Below are 22,782 nucleotides of genomic sequence, written 5' to 3'. Positions count from 1 at the left end.
ACGTAATATTATGCGACAACCCATTCTCTTAATTTAATTAAATCGAATTAAAATAAAATTTGAAGGTAAATCAACTTTGATTAATCTGTAACAAGAACATTCTTTCAATATTCAGTCAAAATATTCGTTGAAAATACTTTCAACAGTTGAGTAATTAGTCGAAGGAAAAAATCATTATTAAAAAACTTATTTACATAATCAAAACACCGTTAAAGACCTTGCAAAAAAACTTGTACTGTAAGGTAACAACACATTCTCTTAATTAAATTAAATCAAACTCAAAATAAAATTCCAATTTAAATCCACTTCGATTGATTTTTATCAACAACATTTCTTTGATATTCAATTAAAAGATTCCTTGAAAGAAACTTTCAACAGGTCAATAATTATGTCAAACAAAAAAAATCGTTAAAAAATCACTATCATAATGAAAACCTTCGTAAAGATCCTTTAGAAGATATCCGAATGGAATGCTACAATATATTTTCTTAATTTAATTTAATTAAACTAAATTAAAATTTCAATTTAAATTAGCTTTGATTATTTTCTAACACCAAAATTTCTCCAATATTCAACTAAATTGTTCCTCAACAAAGACTTTCAACACTTCAACAATTAGATCAAGCAAAAAAAAATCGTTGAAAAAATCATTGTCGTAATCAAAATCCCCGTTAAAGACCTTTCAAAAAAACTATAACGCACCGCAACAACATGTTCTCTCAATTAAATTAAATCAAACTAAGATAAAATTCCAATTTGAATTACCTTTGATTGATTTATATCAATAAAACTGCTCCAATATTCAATTAAAATTGCCTGTGAAAACAAGTTCAGACATTTCAACAATGAGCCAAAGTTAACAATCATGTTTAGAATATTCATTTTTATAATCAAAATCCCGATTAATGACTTTTCAAATGTAACTGTAATGCAATGCAACAGCATATTTGCTGAATTCAATTAAATAAAATTAAAACAAAAGATCAATCTAAATTAATTGTGATTTTTTTGCCAATCGAATTTTTAAAATATCCGTTGAAAATGAATTTCAACAAGTCAATAATAAATCGGACGAACAATTATGTTTAAAACACTCATTGTCATAATCAAAACACTCATTAAAGGCCTTTCAAAAAAATATATATATAATGCGCCGCAGCAACACATTCTCTTAATTAAATCAAACTAAAATGAAATTCCAATTGAAATCCCCTTTGATTGATTTTGAACAACAAAATTTCTCCCATATTCAATTGAAATATTTCCTGAAAAAAATGTTACAACAAAAGGAAAAGTGTCTGAATCTGACTTCAAGACATGTCCACATGCAGAACGTAATACAATGCAACAATATATTCTCTTAATTAAATTAAATCACCCTAAAATGAAGATTGATTTTTATCAATAGAATTTCTCCCATATTCAATTGGAATTTTGGCTGAAAAAAATGTTCAAGACTTCAATAATTAGTCAAAGCGAAAAAAAAACTTGAAAAATCTGACTTTCATAATAAAAACCCCCGTTAAAGACCTTTCAAAAAAATCCTTCTCGTCACAACAAAAGGAAAAGTGTCTGAATCTGACGTCAAGTTATTTCAAGTACACCGAAGGATATCCACATCCCAATGGTAATGCAATCGACTCCCTCCTCCGCACCACCGCCGGAGAGTGGTGGGTTTTATCGGGACTGGTGGTGGCAAAGCCCCCGACATGGGCCCCCCTATCACTTTTGCATTTGATTCCTTCTCCTCCAACACTCCCTTCTTTGTTACACCAACTTAACGATAGAAAGGTGACTCTTATGCCATGACAAGGGGGAGGAGGTATTGAGCACGCCTCGAGAACTTATCCCAGTCACCTTTCTCTCGTCGTGACCGTAGCATATGTTTTTCTCCGACAATCGTCAATGGCCCACTCGCGGCACTGACTCGGGTCCGCACCACATCGTTCCCCAAAAAATTCATCATTTTTTTTAACAACCAAAAATTCATTAAAAATATCAATGTCCTCAGCTCCTCCTCGCCGTGGGTGAGTGAGCGAGAGATACTTCTCTTTCGTCCTTAATTAATCTCGTTAATTAACCATTGGAAATAGACTAATGCTATTGGTGACGAGGGGAGGTTTTTTATCAATCGGATTTTTGTGAATGATTCAGTGATAATCGAGAGCAAGGAAAATCGGTAATAAGTTTTGAAGAAAAGTTTGGAGAAACGCACGCGGAGTTTCACCTGTTTACTGCACGCGTTAACATTTTTATATGCGTTCGGGGAGTGACGTTGCACCGGTTAACGTGAACCGTTGATTTACCTCTGCTCTGAGATTTGTCTGGAGAAAATTATTTTTTTTTGTATTTTTATCTGTGGATTTTTCAACTGTGAGTGACGTTGAAGATCGAGATGTTGCTGATTAGCTCTTTGCTGATGGTGCTGGCGGTTGTCTCCAGAGTGGGTGAGTGGATTTATTGGTATTTTTGGGAGGGAATCTCTGGAAATTATTACCAAGAGCTTTTTAGCGAGCGAACAGCGTTAGAAGAGAAATTTTTCAGAGGTTTCATTTAATAGGCAATATTGGGAGCCTTTCTGCAAATTTTTTTTATTTTTTGGTGCCACTCCTGGGTAAGTTATCGACGTATCAATTACTGGGGTTCTCAGTGCCGGCTCTGGACTCGTTATAGTCGTTAGACGCTCACGACTATTTTCTCTGACTGAAAGTTACGAGTGTTGTTGGTTTATAATGAGGTTAGGACCGTTCGATTTTCAACTTTTTTGGGGCTTTTTTTCCCTATTTTTGGAAGTAAACTTTGTTTTTGTGCAAATTTGCTGGCCAAAATAATCCAGAAAAATTCCACTGGTGCCCGGGATCGAACTCGGGTCCTCTGGCTTTCTATGGGGGTAACTTACCGACACCGATTTAGACCCGGCTTGGGGTGACAAGTTTGTTATTCAAATATTTTTGAAAGGCCGTTTTTCGTTTGCAAATCTCACAAAACAGATACAGTTTTCCCAGAAATGTTGAATAATTAATTGTCGCTGAAAGAATTTGTATTCTAGAGATCTTTTTAGATGAAAAAAAAGCTCGTAGGAATAAATTTCAGAAGATTTGTCTGCAAACTTGTGGAAGCTATTGCAATATTGCAAAAACAGATGTTTTTCCACGCGAGAAATTGAAGGAATCCTTGACACGGTTTTTACTATTGAAATCGAGGGATCGGAGAGGTGATTTTTCTTAATGGATTTTGCGCATTTCGATTCGTGCCGACTGTTGTTTGACGATGTTTTGGGATTTTCTTGACTGATAAGGTTCGTAGGGAGAGGAAATTTGCGATTTAAGAGTCTACGATTTTCAGGAAAAAAAAGAGATTTTAAACATAAATTCGTTAACTGTTAATTAATGAACGTTTGGTAGAAGCGATCGGACCTTGACCTACAAAGTAACTCCATTATATTAGGAATAAGGAGTCTTTTCTGTCAGCGAGGACTTTATAAAAATTGAAATATCAAACATGCAAAAAGGTTAATTCCGCAATTCTCCAGATTGGCAACATTCCATAAATCATCTCACCTCAAAAAGTTCATGAAATCGTCTAATGATGGGACAGACACGTTCTCGCCTCGTCACACTTTACCTAATTGAAAACCCGTTTTCCACCGCTTGAAAAGCGTCCGAGTGACAGAATTTTAATTCATCTCGTGCACCTTTCTGTGCCCATTGCAGCTTTTTACCCTAGAGCACGAAAAAGAATATGCAACACTGGTGAAAATGTCGTTTTACGTAATTTCCCAACAAGATGAAAACGATAAAAAGAGGTAATCGTTAAATAACCGGTATCAGTTGACGGAAATCGAACTCATTATTTGAGTAGTCCCGAGGGCAGACTGCCGAGTGCTCTCAATTTTTTTCCCCTCTTTCATTTGACACATTCTTGTCTTGGTCACGTCCGTAGACGAGTTCCAGAAGTAATCGACGTAAAACAGAAATTTCTTGGAAAAATCAAGCGACTTAGTTGAAAAATTCTATTTTATTTTTACTGAACTTTCTATCAGTGTTTTGTTGGTTTCATTGACTATTTTTTCTCGCTCACCTGTTTTATTGAAACTAAAATTGGGAATGGAACTATTTATGTTGAATAAATAAATAGAATTAAACTTTTTTTGTAGGACTTCTCTCTTTCTAGTAGCATATATGAGGCGCGCTCTGCGCTCATTAGTCTACTACAGTACGAAAAAAATACCGGTAGAAAAGCCAAGAGAGAAGGGCATAGAAACTCTTTTTTTTGAAGTAATAAATTCAAATCATTTTTCTAAAATACCATATAATACATGACATATTATCTATATTATTTATTATATAGAATTTTTTATGTTAAATGGGTCATACTTTTACGTACATTATTTTGTTTAAACTCGTCTGAGGAATCCAGAAGAATTCTTCAAAAAATCTCACTAATTTTTGCCCAATTCTATTTGAGAATTTCTATTTTTTTGTTTTTCCTACTAATGTAAACGTTCAATTGACAATACTCTAATGAATAAATTGGCAGATTAGCAATTTTCCTATACATAAGTCGATGAGTTCGATGACCAAAATGTTTACGTTCAATTTTTAAAAAAAGTAAAACAAAATATAACACCTTATAAATTTCCATAGAAATGAAAAATTGTTTTTATTTTTCTTATAGAACAGTTTCTAATGGATATGTTGAACTTAAAAAATTAAAATGTGTCGAAAATTAATAATATGATTTATTATTATTATTAATCTATCATATAATATACTAATAATACTCTAAATAATATCATTAATTGTCGAAACATAGTGATTCTTCTTCTTCTTATTACTATTATTATTGATATTATTAATAAAAGTTAAACAGAAGGTAAAGAGAAATTCCTAAACTTAGTGAATATTTTTTCGTACAGTGTCAGCTAGTTCACCTAAAACAGTAAAACTATTCTGCCGACAGAATTCACCGTAATACAAATCCCCTCGGGCCTAAATACATCGGATTCTATCGGAAATTTCGTAATTGCTGGGGTCCATTCATTTTTATTGGTCACAATTTTTTTGTTACGTAAATAGATAATACGCGATTTAGACGAATCAAGGGGTCATAAAATATTTCTTGTCCAGGGTAAATTGTCTCTGAACGCTTATCCGCAATTTTCTCTATCTTAAAGTGATTGAATTAGGAATTAATCGGCGGAAACGAAATTCTTCAACACAAAAATCTTTTTTTTCTCCACATTTTTTTTATTTCACTTTCGTTTCATTCGAATTGTCGGGGCTTTTGCCGGCATTTGCGGCCAATAATAACGTGGGGTAATTCTTCATATTGGGGGTAATTGTTTAGGAGAACGAGTGATACTCGATTATTCTTGTTGTTTTACTTTTAATTCTTCATTTGGTGATGGGAGGATGAGGGGGAGTCCTGGGATCCAAGGATGCACCGCATTGTAATTATGAAAATCATGATTTGGAAATGAAAAATGAAATGAATCCTAAACAAAGTCAAAGTTCAATTCAAAATTGTGTATTAAAAATTACATCCTGAGAAAGAATTTGCAATCAGCCGCCCTTTCTCCCATTCTCGCTCATTGAAATTGTGATGTATGAGTGAGAAAATGAGATTGCTCGCAAAAGTTCAAGGAAATCGAGATTCATAAATATGTCATTGAGCAGAGCGGAAAATTCCCAACCCTTTCTCTTTCCAATTATCAAAAATGAATGAAAAAAAAAAACAATAATTGCCTCCACTCAATCGGAAACGATATAACTCTTACAGGAATAACCTCCCATAATCATCAAAATAATGTTCGTGAACATATGCAAAATGTTAAAACCATCAGCCGACAAAAAATCCTAAATTACTCGAGCCCAACGATAATTCAACCAACGAACAAAGATACATTTCGGCGAAGTCTATTTTTTTTAATAACACGCTTATGTAATACTTTGAAAAATCCTGCAGGATCTTGCCTAAACGTGACGGAATAAAAAAAAAAGAAAACGAAATAACAATTGAAATTCCTTTTACGATGGACAAAAGACAATTTCTGTCCCACCTTGTCATTATCCTTCCGCAAACGTTGCGCACAGTAGTGACGGCAGTAGCAAAATGTTATTACTTGTCGGATTCAACAACGGCCTCGAGACCATTCGCTAAAGTTGTATCTGCTCTGCATTCTAATATAAAAATCAAAACTTGTTCCTCTTGAATAAAAAATTATTCCCTAATAACCCCGCGAAATAGCCATGTGCGTAAATACTCAGACTGGGAGTCGAAGACTTGTGAGCTCAAACCCAACATTCCGCAATTTTTTATCGACAAAAATTAATTTTTTTAATTATTTATCTTTGGAATGAAAAACAACTTCATTCAGTAAAAAATAATCTTCTCAATAAAATAAATGACAAGGCATGCTCATGATAAAAAAAATTCCCCATATTTTTAATATAATAATACATAAATTTTCTACAATGCACTTGGCTTCAAAATTACACAAAATGTCCGTAATTAAAAAAAAATATTTCTGTCAGTCTATCAATTTAAAAAATAATCATTTATATCAACACAAAAATTGCAAACTCACCTGGAAAAAGTAGAGGGAATTATGTCGGCAATGAATTCTATTTGCAATGAATAATAATTTTATAAAAATAGCAACACGAGAATTACAATTTCCTCAATAAAAAAAATTAACTTGTCATTATCATAAATTGATTACTTACAAATCACGGAGATATTCACCGTAAATAATACATACACCACCAGTAATCACCCCGAGGATTATTCAAGCACTTGTAACCCCTCCCTCAAACCCGTTTGTAAATCCAACAATTTACCAACTCGTTTGATCGGATAAAAATTAACGAATTCCAAACTAACGCAGAAAACTCTCCCGCCCCTGATATGGTTACTGTAGTGCCGCTAACCGATAAATATTGTCCACTTGTACTCCACTTTCACTTTCACTTATGACTATTCCCGAAATGAAAATCAACGACATGCAGACTAGCGTTTAAATATACCATATAACATGTGTATGCCGATTTATTAACATCGTGATTTCATTTTCTCCATTAATTAAATCGTATCTGCGCTAAATTTCAATTTGAATATGTTAAAAAGTCACTGAGTAAATTAGAAACTCGCTTCTCCGGTCACAATGATATTTTACGAATGGAAATTTACCTCTAAAACTCGGATGATTTCTTTGGAGATTTTTATTGCTGGACAGTTTCACTGAAATTTCACCATTTTATAAAAATGTTGAAGAGTTTGGTTGTTAAAAAATTGAAGACTTTAAGCGTCATTCAACATTGCAAATTCATATTTTGCCTCGAAATTTCAGAATAGGAACAATTATCGTTTAGTATCTCCAATAAAAACGTGTAAACGATACATTAGCTCTAATCTGATCTTCATACGCGACTCTGTGATCTGCAGTAAGAGAAATATTCAGTAAAAATTACGGAATTCCCAGTTCGCTTACCGGTTACGGAATCGCTTGGCAAATTTTACGTGAGAGTATCGTAATTTTGCACAGGCGATTCAGATAAATATTACGGAATGGTCAGGCAAAATTGCCTGACCATTCCGTAATATTTATCTGAATCATTATCATTTTCACTAAATAAATCTCCGCGAAGATTTAACGGCGTAATATTTTGATAAATTTGCATTAACAGACATCTTTAGATCCTTTATAGCCTCTCAAGATCATTAAGTATTCAATTATTTTAGTTGTTGCGTAATAGGCTATTCTGAAATTCAGTATTTTCAGAGATTATTGCTCTATTTATGTCCTCAAAAATGTATTTCATCTTTCGGAATGTTAATGAAAAAAAGTAAAATGATAACTGCAGAGTTTATGACAATGTTCACGATTTGAAGACCAGCGGCAAAAAATGATATTGAAAATTGATAAATATTCTACACTAGCTTCTACAATGTTAAAAATTCTACACGATTTTAGATTATCGATCGTAAACACTATCGATAAATATGTTAAACAACTGTGAACTGAAAATTCAATGTATCAATACAGTCCAGACGTTACTTTTATATATTTTCCATTTATCTAACTTTGTAAATAAGTTTCGAATGCTTAAATAAAATAAGTAAATTAATAAATAAAGAGGTGCACTCCCGACTGAGCCATATAATCTCACCGGTTTTCCAGTGCATAAACTTTTTACAAAATAACCTACATTGAATTCGTATATTATACAGACCTGTAAGAATGTTTACCACTCAAAAATTCATCACTCTATCAATGAACAATACAAAGTTAATCCACTGGGAGAACATCCGAACGATAAACAAAAACACGCGCCTCAAGCTCTAGCAAAATAAATCAACCTAGAGTCCCCCACCCCTAATCTGATGAAGCCATCTGACTCCATGTTTCCGAGTTAACTCTTTTTCTAGCTGACAAGGTCCATCTCTCTTATCGTCCCCGACGATTCAGTGAGAATGAATGCGCCAATTATTTGCCGCCTGAGGCTACAAAAGCCGCCTCCTCCATACTCCATTAGTTTCCCATGTCTCTCTTCATTTTTTTTTCCACAAATTTTTCTACCCCCTCAGCTTCATGTAACTTCCCTTCCTCCCCGCGCCTCTTGTTGCCAGTAAATCCTCAGAGTCAAGGTGTACACGTGCTGGGTGTACATTCCCTCTCCGCCAAAGGACAAAGATAGTGAAGAAAGAGAAAATCTATTTGGAATTCCTCCATTTTCTATCTTTCTCGGCTCTTTGAGTTTTTATTATATTTTTCACCTTTGAGATAACTCAGGGTGATAGCCGGGAGACTGTACTCATGCCATTGCGCGAGCATACAACTGTTTTCTGATATATCTTTAACGCCTCGATGAAAGACAAGCCAACTGGTTCTTATAGGTGAGGTTTATCCTTTCATTGTTTGCATACATCAGTCACGAATCATCATCAAACTCCTGACTATTTGCGTTCCGCTTACATTCTCGTAATACCGTCATTTGTGACCTTAATAAGACCCATTGGATAACTCTTTTGTTGTTGAAAGAGGTCGGACGTGAGAGTGAAGGATTGACATGTTTAGAATTTTCAGTCAACTTTGGGAAGAATTGTTCGTTTTTTTTTAATTCTATAGAGACAATGGGTGGAATATTTTGATTTTTGAGAGGAAAATTTTACTCTTAATCTTAATTCATTCTCTTTTTTAATGCATTCGTATTGGACATTTATTTTTTTTTAATGCGGACTGTAGATGGGTTCGAATCATGACGACTATGTGGCGCTTGATTGAGATTTTGAAAATTCTTTGGTCTCAGCGTTTTACCCGGCCGGCAATCGAACCTGGAAAGTCGTCCTGCCAGACCGCCGAACTGTATTTTTCATTTAAAAATGCTATTTATTTATGTAGTAGAGGTGAATAGGAACAAATCAATATTCGTCAATAGTTAGTGGATGGGTCAACTGGGTTCCAAATGCCCAGTCAAACGAGGTTTATCAAATACATGTACAGTCGTTAAGTCGTTAGTGAAGTGGTAAAACGAAAGAAGTCACTTCTCATTATTGACCAGTTTTTGATGAATATCTCGAAATCTAGGAAAGGGAATCTACCAAAATGGACTATATCTAACAGTGTATTAAAATTGTAGATAGAGGGGCGATGGGGCGCATGACGAGGGACTCGAGACTTCGAAAATATTTGAAATTTTGAAAACCCATTTTTTTTCATATAAAAAAATAAATTCTAAAATAAAAAAGAAAAAAATTGATGACATTCGTAGCGAAGTGGTAAACTGTAATGAGTCTAAATTGAAATTTTCTCATAAAACGATTCGAAAATTTTGGTTTTAACTTATCATAGTTTAGCACTTTGTTACTGAAAGTAATTCTGAATAAAGGAAGGTTAAAACGCGTAAATGATCGGTAAGAATTTACATATTAAAAAACATTTAGTCTAGAAATTACAAATCCACTTGTGAAGAGACCTCAAGACACCATCAAGTCCTGCAAACCAGAGTTGTTGGTATAAATTGTGGAATGGGACCTGCACCCAAACCTCACTCGAGTGAGAAAACGAAATAAAAAATACTGACATTAAGTAAATGATCTCATTGTGATTATCGTAATTCTCTTGTAGATATGGCCTCCCTATCCACAAGTGAAAAAATCTACTTGTTAATAATAACAGAGTTCTCCTCGCCCCTTTAACCATTTTTTTTAATGAACCACCGGAGACTCACAAATCAAAATCTTCCCAGTAAAATATTAAATATTTTTCTCTCACAGTTTTACAATCCCCATAAACCGCGAAGGGCTGCAAATGTTTTTCCATCATGTGTTCAGTGAAGATAATAATACCCTCACGGTTTTATGCTGACTCGTTGATGGTAATATACGAGCCTCGCCTCTTTATCCTACAACTACGAATAGTAGTGTAGACTGGTTGCTCAGAGAGGAGTAACTGAGATAAAATTTGGTAAAAATTGCGTACATGGATTTTGTTTATTTGATAATGCTGAGGCACTTGGTGCAGCCAAACGCCCACACATCTGTCTACGCTCACTCCCTCTTATTCAGGTCTCGTTGAGACCGGCGAGTCAACGCTTTTATAGTGTACTTCAGGATTACATTATCCAACTGGTTATTTTTCATTTATTTTTCCGCTTTATTTGACCGAGGCGCTTGTTTATTTTACTCTTTGGCTTCTTCCCGGTTCGGTTTGATTCTCATGCGGTGCGTACCGAACGTACTGTGGTTCTAGTTATCGGGTACCGCGGGCATGATGAGACTCGCGGTGAAGGGTCACAGGTTTTTTCTTGGGTTCAACCTCAACGGCCTTTCACGTATGTTTCATGGGAAAAATCGTGGAAGTTCAATTTTTTTATTTTTTATTTCCACATGTACACCCTCTCGGGTCTTTACATTTTCATCCCATCCCCTGTGGTGCCATGGGACCGACGTTTGTCCCAACTGTACCGCATTAGTGGGGGACTGGAGGAAATCTTGGAAGGCTCCTAGCGTACCCTTCTGGCACACTGGCTGGAAGGCTACACTGGGCCTTCAGCTCAGCAATTTTTTTTAGCGAGCGATATGCCCGCTAACCCGCGCCGAAGAAAAATACATGTGGAAATACATTCTGTATATATCTGAATTATATGACATAAAACGGCCAAAAATCCTGTATGCCCCATATATGGAACGTAAATGACACATATTTTTTGGTAATATGTGTACATATAATCGTGGCATATATAGTATTCCAGGCGGAAAACAGTCATCTTTTTTCGAATAAAAAAAGTCATGAAACGAAATCTGTCGCTGATCTATTTCAGCGTGACACGATTATATATATAATTAATTATATTCTAATTATTTATCATCATATAAATAAGGTAATAATCATATGTGTTATATAGTTAGTTTAAATATATTGAAATAAAAAGAAAATTGTCGGTTTTTTTTCGAATGAAACTTAAGCCGAATTTCCACTTAAGCCGCAAGTGCGCGATATTTTCTTCTTGAGAGAAGCCTCAATTATTAGAACTAACTTGAAATTCATATCTTATGAGGACTTTCAATCATTCTCCGAGCTCTATTTACTTGGATCAAACAAAATAGGTCTTGCAGTGAAATCATATGTATTCACCGAAATAATGAAAAAGTTGATTTAAAAAAAAATCTAATATGATCTCCGGTTGAAGAATTTTTCACTTTCTTGGGTTGATGAAAATTACGGAAAACAGAAAATTCGTGGTTTGTGAGAAATCAAATGCATCTGTTATGCCGATAGATGAAAGGAACTTGAATTCTAAATTAATTTTATTTCTTTCAATGAAATCCATCTCAGAAAAGACGTAACTGGTGTTCATTTTAAAATGATTTTCATAGAAAAATTTTTAAACTAATGATAATTTATCAAAGGAAATTCCTTTGATAAATTAATTCTTTCTAGCGGTCTAGTTTCCGTTAGTACTCCCATAAAAGTGTGAATTTCCAGTGGCGAAATTCCGGATAATTTCCTGCACCACGACGGACTTTAAACGATCGGTTATGGAGTACATTATCACGTTTTAAACTCCTCTGACTGAGGCCAATAATTTCCTTCAGATTTTATTAAAATTTTCCACTTGACTGACCTTTTCCGGCGATTGAAAAAACACGTGTGAAAATTAATAGAAGATTACACAATTTTTACTGTGTAACATCCCAATGAGAAGCTCTAGTTACCCTATTTCATAATTGTGGCAGTTTAACGATGACTCCTTGGAGCTACTCCCTCATTATCGATTCGTCGACGGAGAATAAACCGAGGTATGATGATACTTCATTCAAACTTTCATTCACGTAATAATATCCTCGGAGTAACTGAGTCTCTCGGTTTTGCAGACGGCGTGAGTGACCTTTCCTAGTTCTCTTTCCATGATTTTTCTCTACAATCCCGTGTAATCTGTGGATTTCTTTCTACTCATTGATACGTGGAATAACATAATACGCATGCGATTTTATTACGCAAGGATAATATTTCCTTGCGAACTTTATCACTCGATGGACTATCTTGTTTCACCAATTGTTGCAACATAAGTTGAGATTTTTTGAGTGACGTTTACCCCGCTAGGAATTGCCAAGTGCTGATAATAGAGCCAAGCTTGGTTGTCTCTAAACTGTCAAGCCTGGCATTTCCTAGGATGGGCCTAGATTGGCTTCAACCGATGCTGATGCCAATCTAGGGCTAACGTAACTTCGATAGGTCGCCCCGAAGCCCGGTAGTGAGCCTGGTTCAAGCTTGTTGCCAGGCTTGAAACTTTCTAGAGTCGCTCTGGCTTCAGCCACCGGTCATACCAATGAAGTCATAAAATTATGGAAAGTTCATTGGAGTCCATTATTTTTTATTTTTATTTAAACAATCAGCGATTGTCTTACGTTAATGACTGATTGATTACGTAGACATCACCTGGATGACTTAATGCATGGAATACGAGGTTTTGCAGACATTATGTTTAAGTGTTTTATTGTAGGTTTTTTATAATAATGGTATAAATGGAAAATAACATAAATGTCTTAATTTGGATTTGCAGTATATGTATAGAGGAAGCCTGGCGGCAACCAGGCCTGGGTTCAGATTAGCCTGGATTAGGCCTACTTTGTACTTATAGGCCTATGTTGGACCTTACTCTTGGCCTAAACTAAGCTTCCCAAGCTTTGTCCAGTATTTCACTCCCCAGCTTATTTTGATTCCATGAAAATTTCTTCAAAACTTCCAACTATTTTATTGAGTAAAGCCGGATCATCTTCACTATTCGAAGAAATTGACAGTAGCGGGACATTATTACAGAGACTTTGGAAGAAATTTACAATTTTATGGGAATTTACTTAAATTCCAGTAGCACAATGAGGGAAAATTTGTTAGACTCAAGAAAATTGTTTACCAGAAAAACATTTCCCAGCGAAAAGTTCATTATTTCTCTTAATAATTTAGCAATTAGCAATTAGCGTCTGGTAAACGAAACTTTTCGGCTCAAGTAGACATTTTGGATGATAAAAAAATTGTTTGGTGGTGATTCTCACTTAGAGTCAATCGAATAACGATTCTATCAGGAAATATATCAATATTTTTCAGCAGAATGAATATGTTTTCGGCAGAAAAAAATTTTCTTTCAGTGTGTTTACAAGAAATCATAAATTTCTTGACTTTTTAACATGAAAAAAATTAATTCCGAAAAATAAAAACAGTTTTTCTCTGCGTAGTGTTGAAATATCAGTAATGCCGGTGAAAAGTTCAGTGAGAAACGGTGGCCGATTACATTTAATTCACCTTGTAATTTTCCGTATTCATCTACGCGGGTCAGATGCTTCTCCCTCTGCAATATCGGTAATTATCATCGCTCCAATCGCACACTTTTACACCGCAATAAAGTGCTTTGCTCACCGTATTTACTCTTTCATTGCGAAAATTTTAAACTCCAAGTACCATCAATTCATCGAAAATGTCATTATTAATTTTTCAAATTCTTCAAATTTAAGGCTAAATTACTAAACCCCATTCTCCCCTATATCAATCTCTCGCACTGTCTATTGAAACTGTAATCGAATGGAATTCTTCACGTTTACCCCATTATCATTACAAAATATTCAATTTGGAAATTAATGTATTGACAAACAAATTCAACCGCAGGCATTAGCATGCCGTCATTCCTCTCCCGCTTCTAGTCTGATCAAAATTGGTGTCTTGTGTGGCCTATTACGTCATTGGAGAAATTTCATTGGTGAGAATAAATCACAGGTTACGACTAATAGTATTAAATATGACTTTTTTAATCAACGATAAATGAGAACTAATTGTAATTACAGTCATAAATTTTTTACTTTGCGATTATTTTTGTCCGGATTTTTTTGAGCAACAAAAACAATATCGTTACAATTTAAAAAACACCAATAATATTTTAGGCACCAAAATCCAAGAATTGATAATGTCAAGGGAAACTTGACGAAGTAAAATTGGAATTAAAATAAATTCAACTAAAAAAATTTCATATTATAATTATTCACCTTTAAAAGCAAACCCCCATCAGCAATTACCAATGAACGGAAGAATTGTTGTATAATGGAAAAAAATCGCGAATGAATTGATACAATAATGAGAAAAAAATTTTTTCATTGATACTAAAGTATTGAAAAATTGAAATTCATTTGTACAAAGAGCGTGAAAATTGAGGACAATTAATTTTTAGTTTTATTTCTCTGTCAGGTGTTTTAACACTCGACATCTAATATTCTCTCGATGAGAGAATCGGTGTCACGGGTATGAGGTCACAGATGAGAGAACAGGAAAATAAATAAAACAGTTGAGAAGAGCGTGGATGAGAGGATTGAATGACTCCCGTAAGAGTGAAAGACAATTGTTCCTAATGACGCTGCGATTATCATCAGTCGTTGGGCGGAAAATTGTAGCCACCAGAGTGTGCAGAAACCCCCGAGTTTTGTTGGATTCTACGCAGATTCTATTCTACGATAGATGTCGTTATAAATCGAGGTTAAATCGTCTGTAAAACGGATTAATCAGCAGCATAGCGTACGGTGCGAAACGTATCGGAGTGCGAGAAGTGGGGGACTCTCCGTGTGTTAGTGCGCCATAAGAATAGCATGAATGCGCGCGCAAGTCATCATTAGAGGGTAGAGAGTGGGGACTGCGAGGCTGTTGAAGAGGTCAAGTTGTTTTTGACTGCTGATCAGTTTGTAATATATAGCTCGAAATCTAAGGGAGATAGCAAAAATTGTTTCATGACATTTTTTATAGAGTTAATCTAGAGCTACGAAAAAAGTCATTATGACAAAGTCGCTATCTCTGATAGATCAGAAGATATCGATAAAAATCTTAGCTAATAGCTGAGGGAACTTAAACAGTTTTACCACTTTACAACTGAAGTCCCATAAGTGCAGATTCATTATCGTTTAACGTTTATTGACCAATTGAATTTTACTCTGGTGAGTCATTAAGCCTCTCAACCTCGCTTGCAGGTTAATTGAAGAGATTTTCAATGGATGATTGTCTGACATTTCACTGGTGGATATGTTCACATATTTTATGGTTTTAAAATTCCGGTCTCACCAGTTCCCAATATTAGAGTTCGGTGCATTAAGGATTGCTCTTTTTTCCTTCCAGTGTTAGGCCGATGATCTCAGACAATGAAAGAAAAAAATTGGCATAATTCTAAGTAACTTGTTGTAAACTTTTGGTTTGTGCTCGGATTCAGTTTTTATTTCGAGATTTATTTACGCAAAATTAAAAGTTTCGTGCAGGCGAATAAATTGTGACTTCATTAACGCTAGTGAAAATCTTCGGCAGAAATGACGAACAAGCATTTTAGGTGTACAACACCGAACGTGCACTGTAATTATTATAACTATAATTGAAAATTTCAAAATTAAATGACTTGTAAATGAATTCAAATTAGCCGTCTCAGGCGACTGAACCAATGAGGAATCAGCATTACAGATTTTCGAGATATCGATAGCCTCAATGTTTGTCCTTTTTACAACTAGCGCCAGTGCGACCGCGGCGTCGATATCGATTTTGCCTTTGCTTCTTCACTAATCGATTATCGATTGTCAAATGATCGATTATGACTATGAGATAATTGATCCATGTTCGATTAGTGATCCGTGAAGGTTCAAGTGGATATGACGTCCATAAACATCGACTCAAAACAATCGAATCTCGAAATCCGATAATTCAAAAATACCGCATCTTATCCTTTAGAGAACGCGCGCTGCGATAATAAAAATCATAATTGAAAATTTTTCAATTAAATGAGTTCTGAATTCAAATTAACCGCCCCGGACGGCGGAACCAATGAGGAATAACCGTGACAGATGTCGATAGTCTCGATGTTAGTCCTTTGTGTAATAGGAATTTAAGTGTTAGTTTCCCACGCGAAAATACGAGCCTCTCCCTGTTCGGTGTATTTTCGGAATTATCAATATATCGTCCATAAAGACTGTTATCTTCCCTCAACTGCAGGATAGCTCCTCTTAAATTCCGTCCAGAAGTGTTCCACCCACTCGCGAAATACCAAAAATCCTGGCAATTCGTTTATTTGAACCATAAACTAACGTTTCGCTGGGGAAACGTCCTTCGAAAGGTCGTGGCGTTCACTTTCTTTCACTCCGAACCCGGACCTTACCCCTCTCGAATCCGGGAGCTCCAAGGACCCCCTCCTCATTCCAACGAGAATAGTGTCAACATTCGAGGTCACGAAAAAAATAGAAATGAAGAGAGAGATAAAAATCCTACCAAATTCATAATATTTGACCTTAAGTATATGCATCGGTAATTGTGGAATGTTCCAATCGAACTTGAGTCTGACAGGGAACTACCAAAAAAATATCGTTAATAATTTTTTATGCAAATTTTCACTTTGATGAGAGCAAAAATGGAGGCACTAAATTTTTAATTATAATACCACAAGAGCTTTGAAATTATCGCATATTTTTTCTGTAGATTCCTTACAACCAAATGAATGTATCAAATTTTCCAGGTTTAATAGTCACGAGCTCGAAGAGGGAGCGGTTTTTTTTTAATTTTACAAACTCTTTTCCTTGGAAGGAACCTCTGAGGGGCGAGGAATATTCGATTAATTTTGACACTCGAGTTATATTTGGGAAATTATTAGTTCGGTCAAATTTTTATTCATCATTGTCTGAATATTTTTTAATTATGACAGTTAAATCCAATCTGTCACTTTCAATCAGTAGTTAACTCGATTTAATAGTTCTTTCATCCCATTTATTGACTGTCGAAGGTGAGAAACGATCTTTTTTTTACGATACCTGGATATTATCCGCACTTAACATCCATCGGAATAAACAAAATTAATTGAAAAACAATTAAATGAAACAAAACTGTGAATTATTCATTTGTCTTATGTAGTTTCCTGATTATTAGGAATGTTTCCTGATTTTAATACCTTCAGCCTCGAAAAGTAAATTTCATTCACTCATTATTTGTGAACTCGCCTTGATTCACTATCAGTAATACCAAGCAATCCATCATCCAGAAATACAACAAACTAACTTGCAGACATAATAGCTTTCGTCAAAAATTTATCTCCAATTTTTGGATGAAAAAATTCACGTTCCATTCTCATATTGTTTGAAGTGGTTTCAACTGATTAATAAAACTAAAAATCACTTCAATTCATTTGATATTATCTTCACTGTTGATTGGTTTTGAAAGGACGGAGGAGAGGGACGAAGGTCGATTACATTTTTACGATCATTTCACGTATTTTTATGATGAAAACTCGAGCGTTCAATGAATAGAATGGCCATTGTGCTCGCAACACGGATCTTTTGTTGGGAAATAAGAGCTCCCTTTATTCTTTATTATCAATTTCACTTTCGTAATGGTTTTTATGTGTTGAAACTATTGGAAATGATGGGGAATATCGGTTTGGAGAAATCAGCGAGGGTATGGATCAATCGTCAGATTATTTTGGGAATATCTTGGGAAGTATAAAGATTTAAGAAAATTGACCTAGATGATTATCATTATTATTATCATCATTATTGCTATTCCATACTATTCTTGAATTTCCAATTAAGCGTGATATTTCAAGTTCCTCCAAAAAATCGGATTGCACTCCCCATAGAACAATATTTTACTCCCAGCATATCCCATGCTGGGACCAATTAATAGTGCCAGTCCAAAAAAAAAAATTCTCTTCGAAAAAAATTTGAAGAGAATTAGAATTAGAGAAAAAAAATTTCCGCTTTAACCCAGCCAGGAATCGATCCCGGGTCTCCCATTGCGGCTGAAGCAGGCTTGGTTTGCCTTAATCCAAGCCTGATCCAGACTTGGGCCAATTGTTAATTCCTATCTGGACAAGGTCCTTTTGTCATCTGAGTCCATAGCGTGAAAACTTTCCATGTCCATGTCCATATTTTATAGTTTTTATCCGAACAGTACCGAAATGTTTAGAATAGTTTTAATAAACAGACCCAGGGAAGGAACAGAAAAGAATGAATAAACAAGGGCCTTGTGTCAAATGCGGGTCTAAAGTGTGAAAACTTTGGTGACTAAGGGTTAGTTCCTCTGAAGACATCATAGGAGAAAGATATACCTTCTCCCTGCGATAATAAAGAATTAAAGTTTATAGTCAAATCGTTGTGATATTATTTAGATAATCTCTGGTCATTTGTCCACTGAGTCCAGAGCGTGAAAACTTTAGTTAGAATGAGTCAGTTGCTTCAGAGAGGTCACAGGAGAAAGATATAAAAGTTCAAGTTTAATTTCACCTCGCTCTAATATTACTTAACTATTTATCTTCATAACCCAATAAATTTCTCTGAGAACAGCACCTATAGACAGGATTCAACTCAATAAAATTTCCTCACCCTCCCCCACAGATATTTATCTCCAATAAATAATTTTCACACAGCACCGCAGTATCATAAGGAAAGTAAAATTTCGCAATGATAAAAAAAAGCTATAACATTCATCGAGAAAAGGGCAGATTTAACAAAGACAGGATCCGCGATATCACGAAGTGCCTGTGATTGAATTGAAAAATCTCATCTCAATTCACTTTTGAAAAACCTTGATAGAGCCGTGGGATAGATTTGCCAGACTCCCACGGTGGCAAATCCGCGATACAGAGCTCCTCAAGTCCTTATAGAGTATCGCTCGTCACGTATCTGTACGCAAGTGAATAAAGCGCGAATACAACAACTAATATCGAGTGGCGGTACTTTGTTACCAAAGTCCACGATACAACACACCCCGGGAAAGGTATAACGTCAATTTTCAAAACGTCACGTGTCTGTAGCCATTCGCCTATCGTTTCTCACTGTGTTACCGATGTTAGCGTGCGATTTAAATCGCGTAAAGTACGTTAATCCGCGCATCGTATTCATTATTGAGATTATTTCACCGGTTCTTTTGTTATTTCACTGTGAAATTTATTGCTCTCTCACGCTGGCTCTAACAATGAATTGTTTCTTATGTAATTTTTAATTACTTAATTTACGAGAATGAGATTTTATTGGATTTTACGTCACAATGGAGGGAGATATTGAGAAGTTAATTTGAATTTTTTTCGGTTATGGGAATTTTTTTGTTCCAAAGTTTTTTACAATTGCGGAATCACCTCCAGACGCTGACGATCTTTCACTACATTCTTTTTGTTTAAAAAATATTGCATAGAAAATGCCTTGGGATGTTTTAACGAGATAATTTATCGTACCCAGCGTGGGTATTGATGGTTATTTTGATTATAAGCTTAAGAAGATAGATCTCACCAATATATGATTAATATATTTATTTATTTATTGCATCGGATAGCCTACTGAGGTTCTTATATTGTAATAAATTCGGTGGTGCCAGATGGTATGACCGTTGTGGTCTTGTGCCTCAGCCTAATTGGCTACCCACACTTGTCTCTAAGCTAGCTTACATCTAACTCCGCACCAGGTAAGTGGTTCGGAACCCACTCAAAAATGTAGGGCCGCTCGTGTTCTCAGCTGAGGATGCGGGGATAAATAAACACTTTAGCCACAATAATAGCAGTTACGTGGAAAACTAATTAGCCAAGAAGAGCAAGCCGATGAATGAGACAAAACAAATGGTGGTATGCAATTGCGAGGTACAGCATTGTCTAACGTATCATATTAATGATGCTTAGGAGGCAACTCTTTTTTGTTTTTAATGTAACTCCACACCCACTGGGTTCATTTTTCGGCGATGAATGAATCCATCATCACCGGTACTCGAACCTGTGCTCCTGGGACGATTCGGTCACAGGACCAGCACGCGGACGACGAGCCCAAAGACGGCCGACCTGCTCTCCAGTTGTGTCGTATTTACCTCAGGAGCTGGACGCCACGTCCAGACTCTTCTGGTGACCAAGGAAAAGGTCGTGGTGTCTAGACTTCCGTTAGACGATTTCCGAAAGATTAAAGTTCCAATGCCCTACGCCGGACTTGAAGCCGCGTTTCACAGGTCCCATCGTCCAGTCGAGCGATTTAACCAGGTCAGCCACCGTCGTCAACCGATAAATCTCACCAATAGTTTATCGGCATTTAAATTATATAATTTATTACTTGGTTATAATAGCTGTATCATCTGACCGCTTAGAAAGAGTTTACGACTTTTGCACACATCGGAGTCCGGTTCAGGTCTGATCCACCAAGGCTTAACCGTTTTTTAAATAATCCATTGATTATTTACATCTCATCCCTTGGTCAGTATAATCAATTACGCTGGCAAGTGTCACACTAACAATGTTGAGTATGTCCACATATTCAACATTAATCACCCAATTCCGGAGTTTAACAAATTTATTTACTGGAAAAACTTCAAAATAATATTTTGAAGATTTTAGGAGAATAAATGCCATTTAATGATTTTAAATTCAACATTATTTTTAAATATCTGATTCAACAACAATGAAATGGCAATCGAATAATAACACTATAATGATTATTATTATTTAACAAATCTAATAAAAAAATAGAAAGTATCTGAGAAATCAAAAATTTTCCTTCGTTTTCTGCCATCCAACTGTTTATATTCCACAATTGTTTTCATTCTCAACTCACGACTTTATTTATTATCCATTCAAAATGGCACTGAGGCATCTCTCCCCTTCCCTCCTCACCATCAAGAAACCTTATCTGAAGATCTAAAGATTGTCCCGTAGGTAGAGAGATAATTCTCCGGGAATAAAGAAACTCATGAAAAAGTAATTCTCATTGTCTCATATCTATTCAACCGGTACATTTATCCTCATAAATTGCATCTCAGCATTTAATCACGCACATGTGCTCACCCAGAGGTTAATGCCACTGACTAATAGCCTCCTGCCCCCCCTCGCCCCCCCGGAGGGGGAGCCTTTCCCCGCTAGAAGACAGTTTAACAAATTTCAAAGGCTTCAAATTCCAACCGGTGGCGTTTCATTCGAAAGATATTCTTTACACCACTTTTGAGCCATTTGGTACTGCACTTAATATCCGTGGATACACACACTTTTTCACGTACTTTCTAGAGCGCAACACCATGGCCTCTTCTGAATTGTATACGGTGGGATGTTGATGCCGAGGAACTGTTGCTTTTGGTGAAAATCCCACCGACGAGGGGCAGGAGGAGGGGGAAGGAATCGAAAGTGAATTATAAATCTCAGTCTTTACGTTGCGCGGACTCCTCTTTGCATTTCCGCTTCCCTCTGCCAACTTCAGGAAAGATATTACGTGCCTCTGGAGCAATATGTATAATCATGACACTTTCTGTAGAAAATCTTTGTAGAAACTTTCTTGAGAAAAATCGTCCAAATCGTCCAAAGATATTGGAAATGGGGTAATTTGAAATAATTTGAACTGATAAATGAGGCCTCGGGTGATATTTCTGGGAAATTTTACGTTTCGTACTGAGACTCCAGAAATTATTTCAAATTTAACGAATACGGTAGTACAATCAATGAGATCCTTTCATCAGCCACCAACAATCTGTTAAAAAAAAAGCACAAGCGTAATCGTAGGATCCGGACTCGTTACAATTACGCTCGGCATACCTTACTAGAAAGTATTAAAGCCATCAGAATTAAAACCATGGTGTCTATCTCCAACAGTAGATTGACAAATTCTGTAACTCCTCTCGTATCATTTGATCGAGAGGAGAGGACTTCATATAGTAGTATCTGGCCACAAACGCAATCTTTTAAAACAGAATACATATTTTTATCGTATCTATTCGAAGTAGCTGTTATGTATGTAATATGTAAAGACTTGGCTGAAAGCCCTCGGGGAAATTCTCACAAGAACTTGCAGCGAATGACGTTAAAAATAAGTAAATAAATAGTACGCAACGAGTTCCGTAATTTTTACGGTGCGTTTCGGACGTTCTATCCGACTTTTGTTTTCACTCAGAAATTGCGGGGGATTTCGAGCAACAGATAGTCTAATTTGACATGTTTTCCAAATCTTAATTATACAGATTTAATTATACTGCGGTATTGACAGTAGCGAAACTATTTACAACTAGTTCTAATTTTTTTATTCAATAATTGAAATTCTGATGAGTGATTCGACGATTCTTTTCACCTTGAGGAGCCCTTCAAGGCTCGATTTCATAAAAATATTTGGATCAACAGTTCGATCAATTCAAAATAATGAGCAAAGCTTAAAATCAAATTAAAATAAATTAAATTTCAACAACAACGAGTTGAAATCGAGTCTCGATCTAATGCACGATTATGCTTACACACGCACGGCTATTTATTTTTTTTTTCTACTGTTTAT

At 35.6% G+C, this 22,782-nt stretch overlaps 1 protein-coding gene across 4 annotated transcripts in view; it reads left to right on the top strand.

The window, feature by feature from the left end:
• The first annotated feature begins 1,840 nt into the window (after positions 1 to 1,840).
• The window catches only part of LOC135163145 (uncharacterized), a 63,978-nt gene continuing 43,036 nt past the window's right edge, over positions 1,841 to 22,782 (top strand). For 3 of the 4 annotated variants that reach the window (XM_064122367.1, XM_064122365.1, XM_064122366.1), the window contains exon 1: positions 1,841 to 2,447. In XM_064122367.1, the coding sequence (XP_063978437.1) occupies positions 2,396 to 2,447 (52 nt within the window). In that variant the 5' untranslated portion in view covers positions 1,841 to 2,395. The remainder of the gene's footprint in view (positions 2,448 to 22,782) is intronic. The other variant, XM_064122368.1, reaches the window with a different exon arrangement.

The sequence above is a fragment of the Diachasmimorpha longicaudata genome, chromosome 5 (assembly GCF_034640455.1).
Source record: "Diachasmimorpha longicaudata isolate KC_UGA_2023 chromosome 5, iyDiaLong2, whole genome shotgun sequence".
NCBI classification, from domain to species: Eukaryota; Metazoa; Arthropoda; class Insecta; order Hymenoptera; family Braconidae; genus Diachasmimorpha; species Diachasmimorpha longicaudata.
This window is presented reverse-complemented; position numbering and strand designations above follow the sequence as displayed.